The sequence below is a fragment of the Rhipicephalus microplus genome, chromosome 7 (genome assembly GCF_043290135.1).
Source record: "Rhipicephalus microplus isolate Deutch F79 chromosome 7, USDA_Rmic, whole genome shotgun sequence".
Classification (NCBI taxonomy): domain Eukaryota; kingdom Metazoa; phylum Arthropoda; class Arachnida; order Ixodida; family Ixodidae; genus Rhipicephalus; species Rhipicephalus microplus.
This window is the reverse complement of record NC_134706.1, coordinates 134,793,154-134,813,510: the sequence shown is the minus strand read 5'-3', so window position 1 is coordinate 134,813,510 and position 20,357 is coordinate 134,793,154. Positions and strand designations below refer to the sequence as shown.

Sequence of the window (20,357 nt, the reverse complement as noted above, 5' to 3'; positions counted from 1 at the left end):
GCTAATACATCGGCGGCGGCCGAGACGCCCATCAAAATAAAGCAAAATTGCTTTTTGCTAACTCGTGCATCGCAAGCTAAAAAAAAGTGAGGGAAACAAAGCGCAACCCTTCAACGCCACGATCCACCTAGTTGTGCCACTTGCGACAGGCGGCTGCGCAGAGCCTTAGGCCTAATGAGCCGCACGGCAACAATCGGCATCCACACAGCATCCAGCCTAGGTGCAGAAGAGGCAGCTGCAAGGACACATCCACTCTGTGAAGTGGCCCTAGCGCTCGCCGCATACAGCAGCTTACCGAGCGATCGGCGTCCACCGCCCCGGGTGGTGTCACGACGCCCCGGCGTCGAGCCGCAATAGAAGACAGCAACGATGCCCGGCTCTCTGAGCCCAAAAGAGATAAAAGAAGCTATTTACAGAATATCGGACCACCCACGAGGCTTCCGTACTCACTCGCTTTGGGCCTGGCCTACAAACCACGTACTCTAGGCCTTGCTCACCCAAGGATGCAGACCACATGGCTCTCGTCCCAATTCAACAACGGTTTTGAAAACTAATCAAACAAAAAAATTGCGAGCAGAAAAAATAAAAACTCAACTTGCCAAACTCTTCAAACACGTCACAAATCCGATCTCCTCACTCTCAAGAAAGCACACTGCCGGCACTAGCAATGAGAATTCCCCCCTAGGCCTACTCTTTCTCTGCTCTAACAAAAGGTTGTACCGAACCGCAAAAACTGTCGTCCAATACTCTAAGAGCCTCACGTTGGGCGACAGTGTAGGGTCTCGAAATGGCGAGTGCCACGCCACGCCACGATCTTGGAGCGAACGGACACAACAGACACGGTCGGTACAAATGAAACAACATACATTTATTTAACTACTTTTGAACGACGATATCATCCGCCGAATTGATATATGTGTGTGAGTGAGAATTTATTAGAGGGCAGAGAGGTCTGTCTGAGCTAGTTCGTTCTAGCCTGCTACTCTACACAGGGAATAAGGGAAGGGGGAAGGAAAGAGGATTGAAGGGTGATGATGGGAACTAGAAGAGGTAGTGGGTATGTACAGTAGCCACTTAGCATAGTACTCTACAGTCTAGTATCTAGTCCAGTGCTTTTGATAAAGTCTAAAACAGCCTTTGTAGCAGTTTTTCACACTGTTTAGTCGCTGATCGCTGACAATATGTGGCTTTCACTCAATGGCGTTCACCCGATGCTTGCCAACGTTGCAGTTAGCATTTTTTTTTTTGTGCCACGTATCATGCACAGTCACAAAATATGTGAGCTAAAGTTTCACGCACTTGGCAGCGCTCACAATTCGGACTGTTCGCACGGCCAATTAGGTGGGTGTAGTGGTGAGTGAAGGAGACGCCCAGGCAAATCCGGTGCAGTATATTAGCATGTTTCACAGTGGATTACATGGTAGCGGCGAAAGGTTTCTTTCGGTTTGCTGAAATAGTTGCAAAAGTCTTCGGTGCACACTCAACGATCGTGCAATGAAGGGAGAGAAGAAAAAGCCATAAACTAAATATGAGTTCGGCAGCCATGCCAGCCCAACATGGGGACGTGACAAGTCCTAAATTTATATGAGGCATGTCAACGTGAGCTGTACACAGCCGCTATAACCAAATATATTGTGCCCAAGACAGAGCACATACACAAGGTTAACCCTTGCCGCCAGGAAAAATCGTAAGTAAATGGAAGAGAGAAGAAGACAGGATAGATTTAAAGACGAGAAAAGACTAAGATGTAGAGAGAGAGAGAGAAATAGGAAAAGGCAACTATCAATTTCCCCTGGGTGGGTCAGCCCAGGGGTGCCGTCTACGTGAAGCCGGGGCCAAAAAGGTGTGTTGCCGCCGCTGGGGGGCCTTAAAGGTCCAATCACCCAGCATTAGCTCAACACCCAGGATCCCCTTTTCCCCAGACACGGCAAAGCCACACACTGCTAGGCGTGGGAGGAAGTCGAAACCCCCCCTGCCCCCCTCCCCCGTTAGCTCGGGTCCGTGGTGTCGCTACACACCAAACGCCTGCTTGCACAGGCGCCCCTGCGGGGAGAAAAGAGACCGAATTGAAAGCGCTTCCGAAAAAGCTAGAAAAGCATGACGGCCTAGCCCCCCCGGTAAATGGATTGAAGGCATCAGAAAAATAAAACAAAAGTTAGAACTGCTGGACGAACAGCGTTATCGGGGTGCGCTCGTGAGAGCAAGGGCGGAAGATACCGCGGTGGGCGAAACACCGTCTAGACGCGCGCCAAGACTGGAAAAATCACGCGCCGAAAATAACCACATACGGGAGATAAAGTGGGGTGGTACCTTATCAACCGATACGGACGGTATAGCGAAAGCTTTCGCGGAGCATTATAGCAAGCTGTTCGCATTGCACGCGACCGACTGTGAAGCCTCCAAGGAAAAATTTTTGCCTGTCATACCCCGTCTTGACAATGACAGGAAAAAGAGTTTGGAAAGTAAAATAACAGTTGCCGAGGTAGAAAAAGCCATAAATAAACTAAACCTGGGAAAATCGCCAGGACCAGACGGTTTCACTGCCACTTTTTACAAATAGTTTAAAGACGAAATTCCCCCTTTTGACATTCATATTTAATGAAGCGTATAAAGTAGATACGTTGCCTCCATCATACCGGTCATCCCACACAGTGCTGTTTCCAAACAGGGGATGTTCATAAACTAAAATCAATAAGAGCATATCGAGCTATAGCTCTGAGAAATGTCGAGTACAAAATTTATATGAAAGTATAGGCCCGAAGATTGCAGACAGTTATGAAAGACATCGTCGGGCCGCAACAAATATGTGGGATCAAAGGCCGCTCGATTGTCCTAAATATCCATAAAGCTCGCAGTGTTCCAGAGTGCTGTGATTACTCAGATGAACGTGTCATCATTTTACAAATAGATTTCGAAAAGGCATTCGACTGTGTGGATCATAGCTTAGTGTTTGCTGTTTTGGACCATGCTAATGTTGGTACTGTTATTTGTGATGGAGTGGCCCTGGCGTACCGAAACTGTACAACAAGATTGATTGTAAATAAGAGCCTTGGGGCCCCCTCAGTGTGCAACGTTAGGTGCGCCAGGATTGCCCCCTCAGCCCGCTTCTATTTTGCTTGTATATTGAAACCCTTTTGCTTAGCCATTCTCAATGACACACGTATTATTGGCTTCCGGCTACAATCTTAAGGAGTCAAGCTGCTTGCTTATGCTGACGATGTGGCCATTTTTTCAACAGACCAATGTAGTGTAGCGAAACGTCGGGGTTGTTCAAAGTTAGGCGCATCGGACGACCAGGGAGACGAATAAGTGTGGGTGAAACTCCGCGGAGGCAATCGATGAGAAGTCAACACGATGATTTCGGGAAGCACTCATTGGGGGTTTATTTAGCTAACACAACTTCAATTTACAAAATGCACTTGGTCACAAAGACAAAACATAGAAAATGGTGGCATACCCCTCGGCCTGCATAGCTGGTCTCCCGGTGGTGAGATCCGCTGTTGACCCTGACTCCGCTTGTGAGCCGTAAAAGAACAAGGTTTTCCGCGAAACTTTGCTCTCGCGACACCTCCCCCCTACGAAAAAGAGTGTCCCACTCGTTTTATCTGCAAAATACGACAAGAAATAGACTAATTATACAAAAAGGTTTTGCATTCAACAAGTGTATGAGACGCTTATTTAAAGACAATTATGCATGTGTATAAAAGGTGAGAGGTTTTAAAAAAATTACATAAAAACAACAGATGAAAAAAAAACAAAATCATTGGGCACAGAAATATATAGGTTCACTCGTCGGTACTGCAATACAACTCAGTGTGCGTTTCGTAAGCACTGACATTTTGTTGTGCGTTGTTATTACTTGAAAATGTCTTCCAGTCCGAGTAAAGTTCAGTGTCCGTGTCGTAGCTTTCGCACTGCTGTACTGAAACACTGGTCTGTGTCCCGCGCACACAATGTTGCAAACGGAGTTCCTGACCCACTCGCGAACCGCACTCGCGCCCATCACCATTTGAGCCGCACTCGCGCACAACACTTCGATGCAATCCGTGGTCATCTCTCCTTGCACTGCACTCGCGCACAACACTTCGATGCAATCCGTGGTCATCTCTCCTGGCACTGCCCTCGCGCACATCACCACTGAGATCGCGCACCTCATGATTGTCATCGGACTCATCGTCCGCGTCGTCGGCATCGGAGCCCAATCGAACGTGGCAGGGCTTTAAACGCGCTACATTCACAACGTCACGTTTTTTCCCAGTTTGGTCTACTACCTCCCAGTTGTTCTCGGCTACCCGGCGCACAAGACGGAAAGGTCCGTGATATTTGTGAAGAAGCTTCGTCGTCTCCCTTTCGCCCGGGAGGGAGTCCACAAGTACACCAAGTCGCCCTGATGATAAACAACACTTCGTCGCCTAGCATCATAGCTGCGCTTGTTCTTCTCTTGCTGACGCTTCTCCCGTTCATTTACTATCTTTCGAGCCTGCCGCAGCCTGCGGGCCACTTTCATTGCATCCAGGGTGTAGTCGAAACCGCGTTGCGCGCCCGACCCCACATCCACCGGTAGTGTCGGTTCATGTCCGTGAAGAAGAAAGAAGGGAGTGAATCCAGTCGTCTCGTGGGTGGAAGAATTGTATGCAAAAAGAACGTACGGTAGGAATTCATCCCAGTCGCGGTGGTGTGAGGAAACGTACATGCTGAGCATGTCAGCCAACGTGCGGTTAAAACGCTCGCACAAGCCGTTGGCCTGTGGGTGGTATGCTGTTGTGGTGGCATGCTCGCTACCCACGAGCCGGAATATTTCTTCGGTCAAGTTGGCGACAAAGTGCTGCCCACGATCGCTTATTACTTTTTCCGGGGCACCATGACGTAGGACGATTTGTTCGACGAAAGCTCTTGCTGCTTCTGCGGTAGCGGCCGCTGGACACGCGACAGCCTCGACCCATTTCGTATGGTAGTCGGTAATCACGACGATGTAGCGGTTCCCTGCTTTGGATTTAGTGAAAGGCCCAATGAAGTCCATGCCCACCTGCTGAAAAGGTCGAATTGCAGGTGGGATCGGTTGGAGGAAACCAACCGGCCTCCCCGGTGGTTGCTTTCGTGTCTGGCAGTCGGGGCAGGAGAGAACGTACTTGCTTACGTACGAGAACATCTTCGGCCAGAAATATCGGCAACGAACTTTCTCCCATGTGCGCTTGACACCTAAGTGGCCTGCCGTGGTGGCGTCATGGCAGTACCTTAAAATCTCAGATCTCAAGCACTTGGGGACAACGAGCGCCGCACGATCCTCCTGAAACCCTTTCGCCCTTCCATACAGTACACCGTCGATCAACCGAAAGCTCCGTGCCGTTCTTTTAGTTTTCCTGACAACGGGCGCATCCGGGTGTTCGAGGTGCTGCATAATTTCCTTCAACCATGGGTCTGCCCTCTGCTTTTTTCCAACATCCACCTGATCCAGAACCAGCAACGGTAAGGGGTTTTCTTCGCTTACAGGCGCGGGATCATGAGGAAGGCGGGAAAGCGTGTCGGAATTTTCATTCTTGAGGCCAGGGCGGTGTCACAACGTTTCTGTACCGTTGGCTCGTGTGGGGACTGTGAGAAGCTGATCTTCCGACAATGTGCCGATGGGGCGGCCGGGCTGGCCCCCTAGGCGCGGTCGTTCTCGTTTCCCGAAGGATTAGGCTGCACATTCTGATTGCCTTGGAGCTCCGCCTGATCGTTCCTGTCATCTCGGAACCGCTGCGAGCACTGTTGTGCTATGTGACCTATGCGGCGGCAAATCTGGCATCGGGGACGCCCGTCGTTGGCACGGGAAGTTCTCTGAGGCCAAGGCATTGGGGGGCGACGCACCTCGTCTTCGATGCTTTTTAGCCGGTCAGACAGCAAGGCGATCGAGTCCGCAATCGCCTTCAGGTCTCTTTCGCGGTCGGCAGCCTCCCGTGGGCAACACGATTCGGCCGCGGCGCAGGTGGCGACACACGTAGGAGGAGAGTGCCCTGTCGCTGCGGCGGGTGCGAACCCTACGGGATGCGCGATGTTTTGCATCCACAACTGCAATCCGGTAGAATACTGGATGCCAATCGGTTGTGGCGCCGACGCACGGCTCATCAAAGCTGCCAGATTTATGCGTTGCAAAATTTGGAGGAATGCAGTGCAGCTCTCCGGGTTTGCGATTATCATCTTCTCCAGAATAACCGGACGCAAACCGCGCATAAGGTGCCGCAACCGATCATCTTCCGTCATGGACGGGTTCACTCTTGCACACAGCTGTACGACGTCATAGTAGTACTGCTCGGGGTTTCGGACGGCAATTGGGTGCGGTTTTGTAGCCGCAAATAGGCGATCTCGACTGAGTGGCGACTCGTAAAGGACGTTTTTAGTAGCGTCGCCCATTCTTCCCATGCATTAGGAGCACCGGTTAGAATTTGAGTGGTGTGCCACTTTTTCGCATCTCCGTCTAAAGCCAGATATAGAAATTTCACCTTCGTGGCTTGGTCCCAATTGTTAAGCGACGCTACATGTTCGTAGCAAAGTAGCCCCTCGGAAATCGATTCCTCCGGCGCGCCTCTAAAGACTGGTGGTCCGACGAATGGTTTAGCTTGGGGGGTAGACATAGCAGAGAAGCAGGTAGGGGGTTCCGTCATAGTAGAGCTGTCAGAGGAAGGTTCCTGATATTTGTTGTTGACTCGGGGCATAATTTCAGAGCGGGACTATCGTTACCGAGCAACCTCCACCACTTTGTAGCGAAACGTCAGGGTTGTTCAAAGTTAGGCGCATCGGACGACCAGGGAGACGAATAAGTGTGGGTGAAACTCCGCGGAGGCAATCGATGAGAAGTCAACACGATGATTTCGGGGAGCACTCATTGGGGGTTTATTTAGCTAACCCAACTTCAATTTACAAAATGCACTGGGTCACAAAGACAAAACATAGAAAATGGTGGCATACCCCTCGGCCTGCATAGCTGGTCTCCCGGTGGTGAGATCCGCCGTTGACCCTGACTCCGCTTGTGAGCCGTAAAAGAACAAGGTTTTTCGCGAAACTTTGCTCTCGCGACAGTAGTATAAAACAGGCGGTTGACACTGTTCGCGAGTTTAGTCATGTCACAGGAAGCGGAGTGAATTGGTCCAAGTGTCTCGGGCTCTGGCACGGATCCTGGCACACGAAACCTGACCACTTTGCAAATGTGCCCTGGGCGACAGTCCCGGGCAAGTACTTGGGCGTCCCGCTCGATGCGTGTAGAGACAGTGCCCAATATTGGCAGAACCAAGTTAAAGATATGCAGGAAAAAGCCGAGAAGTGGAGGGGGGCAAGTCTGCCAATCTTTGCCAGAGCAACCGTCTGCAACCTGTTCTTTATAAGCAAGCTTTGGTACGTGCTGCAGGTGCTGCACTGCTCGCGAACTAATGTGCAGAAGTTTCACGGGATATTCGCTGTCTTTTTATGGGCTTCCCAGTGAGAACGATGCAGCCGTACCAACTTGCTCAGGCGGGTTAAATACGGGGGGCCTTGGCCTTGGTCACTTGTTTTTGCGGCAACTTGTGAACAGGTTTTTGTTTTTTAGAGACCTCAGCGATCCATTCCTGCGTTTCCTGTGTCAACTGCGTCTCGGTAGATTTCTCCCTGAATATCTTGTGATTACCGAGGCCTGTGCAGAAGGGATTGGTGGGTTCTATAGAGAAGTTGTGCCTAGTACAAAATTTCTTTCTGTGAGGTTTTCAAAAGAATACGTGTGGAGCGTAAAAAGAAAAGAGCTTTATTTTGCCTTCATGTGACATTGTGTTTCCAGTGCCGCTTTATCGGGCTATGTACAGTGGAGGTTCAGGAAGCAATGTTTTAAAAAGGGTTAAAAAGATGCATGTGCAGCCGGCATCCAAAACATTCTTCTTTGAGCTGCACTCGGGCACATTGCCAGTTGAAGCGTTCTTGGAGGCAAAAGGATGTCCCTCCCCTAGGGGATCCCATTGCATAATTTGTAAGGCACCAGAAACAATTGACCACGTCTTCTTACATTTTTGGGAGGGCGTGTAATACTGGTACGTGCTGCAGAGAGCTATTAAGAAAGACCTTCTATTAGCCCCTTATGGAATCCGGAACCTGAATGTTGAAAACGAAGACGGGGTACCCTATGATGCAATCATGCTCCTGAACCTCCACTCTTTGTGGAGAGCGAGAATGGTGGGCTACCATTTCGACAAAGATGCGCGGCCCGCTCGAGCCTATTTTCGTGAGGGCATAGGCTGGTTTCTCTCTGTTAAAAAAGCTGTACCTGAGCCACCTGATTGGCTCCCGCGGGTAGAGAATCTTGTGACTCTGCCCGAATTTTAACTCGACGACACTAGCACTAAGCTGGTGGACTAGAGATAGTTCCTGAGCGCATTGTACATTGTGTGGTTTTACTTTCTCTGTCCTTTGAGTTACGTGTAAGATTACCAGAAGCAGGTAATAAAGAAAAAATCGGCCATACAATGCTGAATGCGCCGGTTCTCGTCCGATCACTGAACCTAAGCAGCATTGGACTCAGTGTGTACTTGGGAGGGAGACCACCTGGGAACACCGAGTGCTGATGGCAACTTTTTTTACTTCTCAAACTTTTTTTTTTGCACAGAAGGAACAGAAAGTGGAGAAGGGTGTTGTTTAATCTTGCGACGTCATTGGTTGCCCGTTTCTCACGCGAAAATTAGCATACAATTAGTCAATCAAAATTTGATGCGTGCGCGCACGGGTTTATCTGTGGCACCCAGTGCGCATGACATACTCCATTTTTTCAATCTCCCTTTATCTTTTTTTGTTATTTTTGGTATGAGAAGACACAGGGGCGGGGGGGCGTGGTTTAACTTTTCGTCGTTCTTCGTTGCTCGTATCATTACGCGCACGCGGAAACTTAATCCTTGCGCACACGGGTTTAACCTTGACGCGCGTGCAGTTGGAGTGTTTGATATCTCTAATCGAAGAACACCGAGCGCAAATGGCACATTCTTTTTTTAATCTGCCTTTATGTGTACTTTTTTGGCCCAGAGGAAATATAGAGGGCTGGGGAAAGAGTGCGAGGGCGTTGTTCGACTTTTGCACGTCATTCGTTTCTCACGAAGGAAACTAATGCGTGTGTATTATGCCTGCACACGTGCGCTTAACTGTGGCGCGCATGGCAGTTCGATCGTGTGAAATCTCTACTCGACATTATTTATTGCCGGTTTGTACAATAGCTTGAAGAACATATCACTTTTATCGGGGTATGATGTTCATATGATTATGGGATACGCCGTAGTGGAGTGATCCGGAAATTTTGACGTCGTGGGTTCTTCTTGTTTGTTTGTTTCAACGTGCGCCAAATATAAGCTAAGCTCACGGGCCTCAAACATTTTCGCCTCTACAGAAAATGCGGCCGCCGAGGTCGGGATTCCACCCTGCGTGACTTGCGGGCCAGCGTCGAGTGCCAAGCCACTATAGACCACAGTGGCGGGTTACTCGGCCTTCCAAATATTCCTGCTTTATATCGGTCACACGTGTGCGGCTCAGTTATGAAAGCCGACGCAACAGACGTTCTTGAAGTTACGGAAAATCCCTTAACGAGCATGGCCGCTGGCGGCGGCCCGCAAGCGCACACACATCCGTGCGTAAAGGTTGGCGCACTCGTGCTTTTGCGCCCCAACGAAGGAACAGAGAGAGCTTTCAGTCGGAGAATCACAGAGGGTATAGTCACGCACCTTCGAAGTTTTTCGCCAAGAGAATTTAACGCGTCGCATAAGCCGTTATATGAGCTTGACTAATTGGAAATCGCCTACAGTTTGTTATGAGTAGTGTTGCGGAACGGCCTGTTCTCGCCATCGGCCATACCACGCTCATTCTGCTTCTGGTCACCGACGCGTGCGGACGCAGGATGGCAGGCTCCTCAAGAGCTGTTACAGCGGCCGACGCTGGCCGCGGTTTCTCGTGCACATCACTTCCCAAGGACTACCGTTTAATTCTGCCACCACTGCCCACAGGAGAAGGACTCAGACGCACGTTGGTTCTGCACTGCGACATCGCAGCGCGTCCGTACGGGATTAATGACTTCCGAAAGCCGCTCAAGGAACTAGGCATCATTAAAGAGGTAAGCGGCATAGGAGCGTATCAGATGTCGCACGTCTGGCTTCTTGAAATGAAGACAGATGAAGCCAAGAAGAAACTTCTGGACGCTGGCCTACTCTCCGTGAAAGACCAGCCTTGCGTCGTCGTCGACCCAGAAAGGCAAGAGGTGCGTCTCAAGTTGCATTGGGTAGCCTTTGACGTCAACGCAGAGACTGTACGGCGTGCTTTCCGGGAGTACGGTGAAGTAAAAGAAGTCATCAGCGACAAGTGGAGAGACGAAGACTTCGAAGGAGTTGAGTCAACCACAAGATTCGTTCGAATATTACTTAAAGAAGGCGTTACTACGGATCGCATACCCCACCAGATGCGTCTCGGGAGCGGCATGGCACTGGTGGTCGTGCCAGGAAGAGCGCCGCTTTGCCTGCGTTGCCGGAACACGGGACACATTCGTCGCGACTGCAGGGTGCCCAGGTGCGCTGGTTGTCGCGCTTTTGGGCATGAGCAGGCGGACTGTACCCGTTCTTATGCCAGTGCAGCAAGTCGAGCAACAAATGCCGACCACAGTGAATTGCTCATGGATGAAGAGGAAGCAGAGAGGGCCGCGGCGTCGAAGGCAGGAACGGAGGCGTCTCAAGCAGTGGCGACCAGCGAGAGAAAGATGGAGACACCTAAGGAAGACGCAGATGAAAATACGGTTACGGGCACTCCAACGCAACGGCGTTCGACTCAAAGCGAGACCCAGCACAAGGCTGAACCAGTCATCGGGTCCGACGCTACTTCGGACATGGATACAGCTGAAGCTACGCCAGTAAAGCGACGCCTGAATGAGGGAGACGCGGCGTCCCAGCAGCGTCTGGCCCAGGAAGATCAAGGGCAGTGGCGAGTGGCTGGCTCCAAAAAGTCTCGGGGTGCTGGCCGCCTGCGTTCGTCGTCGCTTTCACGCGGCGGCGACGGGACGACGCCTTGAGCGTCGGCCGCACAGAGGTTTAGGTGTTGGTAAGGTAAGCGTCTTTCGCTCGGCTTTCTCTCATCACGATGGCGACGATTAGATTGGCGACGCTAAATGTACGTGGGCTTTCTGCCAAACGGCGGCAAAACCAGCTTTACCGCCTGATTATAGAACAAGATCTAGACATCGTCGCTGTACAGGAAACTAAAGTAGAGAGTGAAGAGCACGCTGAGCGAATGGTGCAGCCTTTCACGAGACTGTTTGATGTGTGCGTTTGTCATGCAGTAGGTGCGTCGGCAGGTTGCCTCTTGTTAATTCGGCAGAGCCTTAATGCGAAAGTGGAGTCTGTAACTACCTGCGAGGCGGGTCGTTTTATTATATGTGATTTATCCCTACCAAAAGAAAAATGGAGAGTAATCTGTGTGTACGCACCCACTGTGATTCAAGAGCGTAAGGAGTTTTTTGAAAAACTTGAGGTGTATTTGGAATGTGAACGTAAACTAATTTTGGCCGGGGATTTCAACTGTGTTTGTTCGAGTATAGATAAATCAAGTTCCAGGCCATACAAAGATTTAAGCACTGCCGTTCTAACCGATATGGTGGCGAAAGCTCAGCTAGAGGACGTGGGTGAATGTCTTTGCAGTGGAAAAGCGGTTATGTTTACCCACTTTCAGCGTTCAAGCCATGCTAGACTTGACAGAGTATACGTGTCTTCCGAAATCATTCCTTCGTGCCATGATTACAGAGTTACACCTGTTACGTTTAGTGATCATTGTTTGGTTTCATTCTCAATGGGTAAACATAAAAGGAATAACAAACATTTCTCTTGGGACCTCTGGAAATTTAATGTAAAGCTACTAAAGGATGAAGAGTTTAATCGAATTTTTCTAGAGGGCATAGAAGACTTACTAAATAGAACACTTGAATCCTGGGGACATAGGTGGGAAACATTTAAACAGACCATTAAACTGAAAGTACTTGAGAGAGCCAGTATCCTGAGACATGCTGAAAAAGAACTTGAAGTGCGCTTGCGTGAAAACTTGCAACAGTTAGTAGCGGATGAATGTTCTCAGGCCGGAACATTTTCAGAGGAGATAAACATAACTAAACAGAAGCTAGAGTTGATAGACCAAGAACGTTATCGTGGAGCATTGATTCGAGCTCGAGCAGAAAACTTGGTAGCGGGAGAAATGCCAACAAAACGAGCTCTTGGAGCTGAGAAGAGACATGCCTGTAAAAATGAAATAAGAGAAATAGAATATAAAGGAGCAAGGTGCCATACGAAAGAAGCAATATCCGGTGCTTTTTTCGAATATTACAAAGAGTTATTCACACCAACCAGTGTACACGTAGAACGTTTTAATAGCGATTTCATTTCATTAATGCCAAGACTTGATGATGAAAGATAGGAAATTTTAGAATTGCCTATAACAGAGCGAGAAGTTGAAAAAGCAATTGATAAGTTAAACAATGGTAAGTCTCCAGGACCAGATGGCCTTAGTGCTGCAGTGTACAAGGAATTCAAACACGTAGTTTCACCTATTTTGAGGGAGGTATTTAACGAGGCTTTTAAGTGCAAACAACTTCCACCATCGTTTTTGTCAGCCCACACAGTCTTAATACCAAAAACAGAAGATCCCGCGAAGTTAAGAAGTGTTACTGCGTATAGACCAATTAGCCTAACTAATGTCGACTATAAAATATTGATGAAAATATTGGCCAGAAGACTCCAGACAGTTATGACAAAACTGATTGGGCCCCACCAAACTTGTGGCATAAAGGGAAGGAAAATAATGACCAACATAAACATAGCACGATCAATCCTAGAAAGTTGTGACGCTATGCATCTCAATGTTGCCATGCTTCAAATTGACCTCGAAAAGGCATTTGATCGCGTGCCGCACGACGTGCTCCTTTCATTACTTGAGCACATTAACGTAGGGAGTTTGATTAGCGAAGGAGTGCGCATGGCTTACACTGGATGCACGACGAGATTGGTAATAAATAAAACTGCGGGTGAGCGTATACCTGTGCTGCGGTCAGTGAGACAGGGGTGTCCACTATCGCCCCTGCTTTTTGCTATTTTTATTGAACCTTTCTGTTTAAGTGTAATTAATAACCCTGCAATAAGCGGATTTAAATTGCATGAAGCTGAGGTTAGCCTCCTTGCATACGCAGACGACATTGCAGTTTTCTGTACAAATTATGAGAGTGTAATGCATGCTGTAAATGCCGTGAAAACCTTTTGCCAGGCGAGTGGTAGTGCCGTGAACTGGGATAAGTGCCTTGGCTTTTGGCATGGGGAATGGGACGTCAAGCCAAGAGTATTTCTAAACATTAAATGGCAGGAAACACCAGTGAAGTATTTAGGAGTGCCGCTTGAGTTCTATCAGGACAGTGAACCGTATTGGAAAAAAGAAACAGAGGCATTGCGCAAGGATGTAGAAAAATGGAAAGGTTGGGGTATTTCGATATTCGCACGGGCCACAACGTGCAACTTGTTTCTGGTGAGCAAGCTGTGGTACGTAATGCAAGTTTTGCACTGCAGTAGAATAAGTGTGCAGAAAATACACAGAGTATTTGCAATTTTCATATGGAGCTCTGTATGGGAAAGATCAAGCCGCACAAACCTGTTCAGAAAAGTTAGAGATGGCGGGCTCGGGTTAGTTCATTTGTACATAAGACAACTGGTCAATCGTTTCCTTTTTCTGCGTGATGTGGATGACCCCTTTTTGAGAACTGTTATACAACTAAGGTTATCTAGAGTGCTGCCGGGATTTCTCGTATCATCATCAAATATGCAAGGACCAATACAAGGGTATTTAAAAGAAGTTGTTTTGTCTTTCCGCTTTTTGTCAGTGAGATTTTCGTTAGAGTATCTGGCTGAAGTACCACGCAAAAAATTGTATAGAGACCTTGTCGATGTTTTACTGCCTGTTCCATTGTACCGTCAGCTATATTGTGCAGGCCCAGGACAGGATGTTCTGAAACGTGTTAAAAGAATGCTTGTAGTGCCAGGGGTCAAAACTTTTTTCTTTAAGTTACATACTGGTACCTTACCAGTTAAAACGTGGTTGCAGGATAAGGGAATATTCGTGCCATGGAGCACAAATTGCCACTTGTGTAAAAAACCGGAAACAATTGAACACGTGTTTATAGATTGCTGGAGCGGGGTTTTTTTCTGGGACATACTGCAAAGAACCTTGAAAAAAGAATTACCGTTAAGTCCACATGGCATCCGTTTTCTTTCGGTTAAAAATGAGGCAGGTGTACCTTATGATCTCATCATGCTTCTGGGCCTGCACAGTATATGGAAAACCCGATGTGCCTTTGAAAACGCGGATGTAGAAGTGCTAGCTGTGCGCGAATATTTTTGTAAATCTGTGTGCCATTTTCTTGAAATGCTGAAAAGCCAAGAGGATGTGCCAGACTGGATTGGGTGCATCGAGCAATTGTTACGAATGCCGAAGTATTGATTAACAGTCAGCCAAGAGCTGACGGTACCTCAATGAATTCTGTGGGTGTATTTTGTGTCGCATTTGAATTTGAACCAATATGTAAATATGTAAAATGTGAACAGTCATGATATGCAAAGCAATAAAGAAAAAAAAAATCGGCCATACCACGCTGAATGCGCCGGTTCTCGTCCGATCACCGAAGCTAAGCAGCATTGGGCTCGGTCAGTACTTGGGAGGGAGACCACCTGGGAACACCGAGTGCTGATGGGAACTTTTTTTTACTTCTCAAGCTTTTTAAAAGAAGGAACAGAAGATGAAGAAGGGTGTTATTTAGTCTTGCGATGTCATTGGTTGCCCGTTTCACACGCGCACATTAGCATACAATTAGCCAATCAAAATTTGATGCGTGCACACATGGGTTTATATGTAGCACCCAGTGCGCATGACATACTCGATTTATTTTTTCAATCTCCCTTTATCTTTTCTTCTTGTTCTTTTTGTTCAGAGAAGAAAGAGGGGCGGAGGAGGCGTTGTTTAACTTTTCGTCGTCATATGCGGCCCGCAAGCGCACACACATCCGTGCGTTAAAGTTGGCGCACTCGTGTTTGTGCGCCCCAGAGAAGGAACAGAGAGAGCTTTTAGTCGGAGAATCACAGACGGTATAGTCACGCACCTTCGAAGTTTTCCGCTAAGAGAATTTAACGCGCTGCATAAGCCGTTATTTGTAACTTGGCAAGATGTAAATCGCCTATAGTTTGTTATAAGTAGTGTTGCGAAACGCTCTGTCTTCGCCATCGGTCATACCATGCCAATTCTGCTTCTGGACGCCGGTTGGTGCAGACGCAGGATGGAAAGCTCGTCCCGAGCAGCGACAGCGGCCGACGTCGGCCGCGGTACAGCGTCTCCCCTCGTTCAAAGGACTACATGATTATTCTGCCTTCGTTGTCACCAGGTAAAGCGATGCGTCGAGCAGTAGCTCTACACTGCGACGTCAGCGGCCGACCGTATCGCATCGACGACTTCAAGAAACCTGTCAAAGACTTAGGCGTCATGCGTCAAATAAGTGGCATCGGAGCGTATCGGATGTCACACGTGTGGTTATTGAACATGAAGACCGAGCAAGCAAAGAAAGCTCTGACAGACGCAGGCGTTCTCAAAGTTGAAGACCGGGTGTGTCTCGTCATTGACCCGACGCGGCAAGAGGTTAAGATGAAATTGCACTGGCTAGCGTTGGATGTTAGAAAAGACGCTATTCGTGTGCCTTCTATGAATACGGCGACGTAAAGGAGGTGACCGATGATCGATGGAAAGTCGAGGATTTTGAAGGAGTTGAATCGACCACTCGTTTAATGGGCATGCAACTACGAGACGGCGTTTCTGTGGATCAACTACACCACCAGGTCGTATTGGCAGCAGTACGGTTCTGGTCGTGGTGCCGGGAATACCACCTTTGTGCTTGCGGTGCCGAAGCACGGGGCATATGCGACGCGATTGCGAGGTCCCAAGGTGCAGCGAATGCCACGCTTTCGGTCAAGAGCAGGACGAGTGCAACCGTTCATACGCATGAGCTGCAGGGCGACAACCAGAAGACACAATAGAGTGAACTTCTCGTGGATGAGGAGGAATCTGAACAAGCGTCTTTGGCAGCGACGCCACAGAAGCAGACGACATTGGACGACGCACCGGTGCTGAACAAAAGCAAGCAAGTTTCTTCATCCCTAGACACCAACGCCGGGCGGAAAATGGGAAATTAAAATCACGCGGCCCCAACGGCGAGCGAACAGACGCGTCCTGCGCCTGCGCTGACTGCCACGTCGCAGCTGCAAGCAACGCGCCCTTAAACGTCGGCGTTCCAGGCCAACGCCACTTCGACTCCTCTAAGCTCGGCTTCACAGTACTCTTTGGCGAACGAAACACACGAAAATGAGTATCGGCCTGGTGACCTGGATACCTTAAGGATAGACTTAGAATCGGCGTCTGCAAAACGCCGTCGCGACTCAGACGACGGCGCTTAAGTAGACGAAACGCAAGTAAAGTCGGAAGTGCAGTGGAAGGTGGTCAGTGGAGGCAAGAAACGAAACACTGCCCGACAACGGTCGTCGTCGCTCAAACGCGACGATGGCCGCTCAAACTAAAGGTGAACAACATGGATACACCCTGGACGACGAGAGCCCAATAAGTGAACGTGCACGGCTCTCAGCTTGGACCCGCTCACCGGTCACGTCGCAGAACGGGTTCGTGAAGGAGGAGGAAAAAACCTTTATTGATGCTGGCTGTGCCAGATAGCCCTTATCCCCACCGGGCTGGTTGACATCCCTAGTCCGGGACGTCATTAGTCGAGGCCGCCACCCGAGCCCGCTGCACTAGAGTTCGCTGTTCCTCTAGTGTGGAGCTATTGAGTAGGGTCGTCTCCCAGTCCTCTTTGGTGGGGTTGGGAAAGGGGGTTAATTTTGGGTTCATTTGGCAGACCCAGACCATATGGTAAGTGTTGGCCAGTTCCCCACAGTAGTGGCACTGCCCACTTATTTTAGGGTCATAATATTTTAGTATGGCTGGACAGAGCAGCGTATTTGTCTGTAGGCGCCGCAGGATGCGCTCCTTCGTTTTCGAGAGTCCCTTCACTGGTGCGGGATACAAGCGGCGTTGCTCAATGTAGTATTCTTTGATTTCTCGAAACCGTGTTAAAGGTGTGGGACGTTCAGGTCTATCAGGGGAACGGGGAGTTTCCCGGGAAGTAAGCACGCGGGCCGCTGCATGTGCAGCCTCGTTACCCTGTAGACCCTGATGTCCCGGAGTCCATATAAGACGTTTTGGGGTAGGATCGCAGTTCCTGATGCTGAATTTTAAAAGTCTATTAGCCAATGAAGTGATTTCTCCTGCAAGATAGCCCTCGCAGGCTCTTCGAGAGTCTGTAACTATTTGTTTTGAGTTTGGATGGGATACTGCCAGTGCAATGGCCACCTCCTCCGCCTTACTTGAGCTTGTGGCTTTGAAAGTGAGGCCGTCCACCTACGTTCTTTGATGTATTACCGCCGCGTGTAGTATCCCCTAGGTGGCGGCCCGGCCACATCGACGTAATAGACCCCATCACGGGTGCCAAGCCGTTTTTCAAGTGCCTCAGCGCGCGCTTGCCTTATACCCTGGTGCACCTCCCTGGTCATATTGCGGGGAAGCGGGGACACCCAGAGTTTTGTTCTCCGAAGTTCAGTAATACGCTCCGCGTTTTCGATTTCGCATTCGTGCCGGATCAAGAGGCGGTCCAGTAGGCGCCGCCCGGGGGGCGTCTGCGTAAGACGCGTATATTGATTTGTGAGGTGGGCTTCTTGGTTCGTGAAAGCAGCGACGCTCAACGTACGAGGACTGGCTTGCAGAAAGAAACAGACTCAGCTCTACAGACTAGCCATAGACCGAGACCTGGACATTAATGCAGTTCAGGAAACTAAAGTGGAGAGCGTGGACGCCACCGAGAGCTTACTGCAACGTTTCACCGGACGCTACACCGCCAGCATTAGTCATGCAGTTCGTAGGTCGGCAGGGTGTGCGATTTTTGTGCGGAATAGTTTGGGTCCCACACTTCAAAATGTCACGTCTGATTAATCCGGAACGATTGTTGTTTGTGATTTGGCCTTCTTTTCTCTTAATTGGCGAGTGATTTGTTTATATGCACCTCCTAAAGTTGATGAACGATGTGCAACATTCGAAGAAATTCGTACTTTTTATGAATGCGATCGCATAGTCATCCTAATGGGAGATTTTAATTGTGTGATCAGTGCCGATGATAAAACAAGTATATCCAATTTCAACGACTCAAGCACAGTCGTGTTAACGAATTTAATTTCTGACTTGGACCTTGAGGATGTTACAGAGTGTATTGGTAAAGCACCAACACTGTATACGCATTTCTAAGGCTCCCGTCATGCACGCCTAGATAGGGCCTACGTGTCACTGGAATTAGTTCTGATTGTCAGTGAGTACAATGTCCTCCCTATTTCAATTAGTGATAATTGCTTTGTATCATTTGTAATAGGTAAAAGAAATAGACGTAGATCAGTATTTAAGTGGAACACGTGGAAACTAAATTCTAATCTCTTGGAAGATGAAATGTTTATGGACAGTGTTCGAGAGGCGTTGGTAAACATAGACAGTGGAGACCAGAATATGGAGTGAAGTGGCAACAATTTGAACAGAATATAAAATTGAAAGCTATACACTCATGTGTAATAAAACACGGAAAAAGTGAAGAAGAAAGAACCCTACGCTTAAATCTGAAAGAACTGCTAGCAGAGGAAAGCAAAATGCCAGGCTTATTCATATATGATATAAAGTCAGTAAAATCGAAATTGGAACAAATTGATGAAGAGATTTATCGTGGCGCGCAAATAAGGGCAAGGGCAGAGAAAATGACCGTAGGAGAGAAACCAACCAAAATAATTCTTGGTCTCGAAAAACGAAACGCTCAGCGGAATGCTATACATCAGATTGAATACATGGGTAACGTTACAAGTGAACACATATAAATAGAGGATGCTTTCAATGAGTACTACACCACTTTATTTGATAAATGTAAAGTAAATGTAGAAGAATTCAAGAATGAATTTTTTTAATTAATGCTAAAGGTTGAAGACTGCAGGAAAGACAGCTTAGAATGTCCTATTTCAGAACCGGAAGTGACAAAAGCAATTATTGCGCTTCATTTGGGAAAGTCCCCAGGACCTGATGGGTTAACAGCCGCATTTTATAAGGAATTCAAACATTAACTACAGTCTAAGCTCAATATATCGAACGGCGCGGCGATCGCGAAATAGTTCAATATATCCAGAATAGGATATCAAAAATCACAAAAAAATGCGTCAACAGCTTTCTGAAAACAATCAACGAACCGTTCAAGCGTGGTGCAGTAAATACTCACTTGAAGATTCAAACATAGCATTTATTGTGTTGGTTTAAAATATTGAAAAAGAGTAGCCTGCTTTTTGTTGGCCATGGCGTGTTTGACGACTGCGTCCTCGAAATGGTCCAGGCGATCCATAAGTGATAGGCCGGTGCCTTCAATCGCGCCGCAGTGGCGGCGCGCAAGGGCCAAGGCAGCTACGACCTCAGCTGATGTCGGGAGCGGAGCACCATCAGCGCTTGCGGAATCCACCTCGGCAGAGTCTTCATTTGGGTGCTCAGCAGTAGCTTCGGCGACAATCTCCACATCCGTGAGGAGGAGGAGGAGAAAAACTTTATTCATCCCAAGAGGGAAAGGTGCGGTGGTGGAGTGTCAGAGGAGCCTACCCAGCGTAGGTCTCCGCTACCCTCTTGGCCCAATCCAAGATCTGGTCCTGGACCTCGGGCGCCGAGCTGCACATAGCAGCCTCCCACTGCTCCTTACTATTAATGTGTAGAGAATGGGGTGGTGGCTTTCGAGTACACCCCCACATGATATGGTCTAGGTTAGCTCTTTGTTGACAGCAAATGCATAAAGGGGAGGGGTATATCGCAGGGTGTATAAGATGGCGAAAAGATTGGGTAGGAAACGTACGGGTCTGTAACTGGCGCGATAGTATTTCATGGTAGCGCGAAGCTCCATGATGTAAGGGGGAGTATATAGTGCGCTGTAGGCGGTAGTGATTTGTTATATCGTGGAAGGTCAAAAGACGATCTCTCGCGCTGACACATCCGTGAGCTCCGCCGTTCTGAGTTAGGCCCGTCGCGCACCACAGCACGCGACAGGCCTAACTCCGAACGCACGAACACTGCGAGCACAACGACCGATGCCTGCCGATGCTACGGGGGAGGAGCTTGCAACAAGTGCGCAGTGTGCCGTTGACACCATAGAGACTGCAACGAGTGCATGCAAGCTGCAAGGCTGCGGCGTGAGTCTGGGAGTAAAGCGCGCA

The 20,357-nt window shown here is 48.7% G+C and overlaps 1 protein-coding gene and 2 pseudogenes across 1 annotated transcript in view; 2 read left to right on the top strand and 1 right to left on the bottom strand.

The window, feature by feature from the left end:
- Positions 1-3,266: 3,266 nt before the first annotated feature.
- The window catches only part of LOC119187024 (uncharacterized), a 231,027-nt gene continuing 213,936 nt past the window's right edge, over positions 3,267-20,357 (bottom strand). The window contains exon 5 of the mRNA XM_075869755.1: positions 3,267-3,605. Within this exon, the coding sequence (XP_075725870.1) occupies positions 3,576-3,605 (30 nt within the window). The 3' untranslated portion in view covers positions 3,267-3,575. The remainder of the gene's footprint in view (positions 3,606-20,357) is intronic.
- Positions 8,451-8,569, top strand: LOC119187127 (5S ribosomal RNA; annotated as a pseudogene).
- On the top strand, positions 14,627-14,745 carry LOC119180434 (5S ribosomal RNA; annotated as a pseudogene).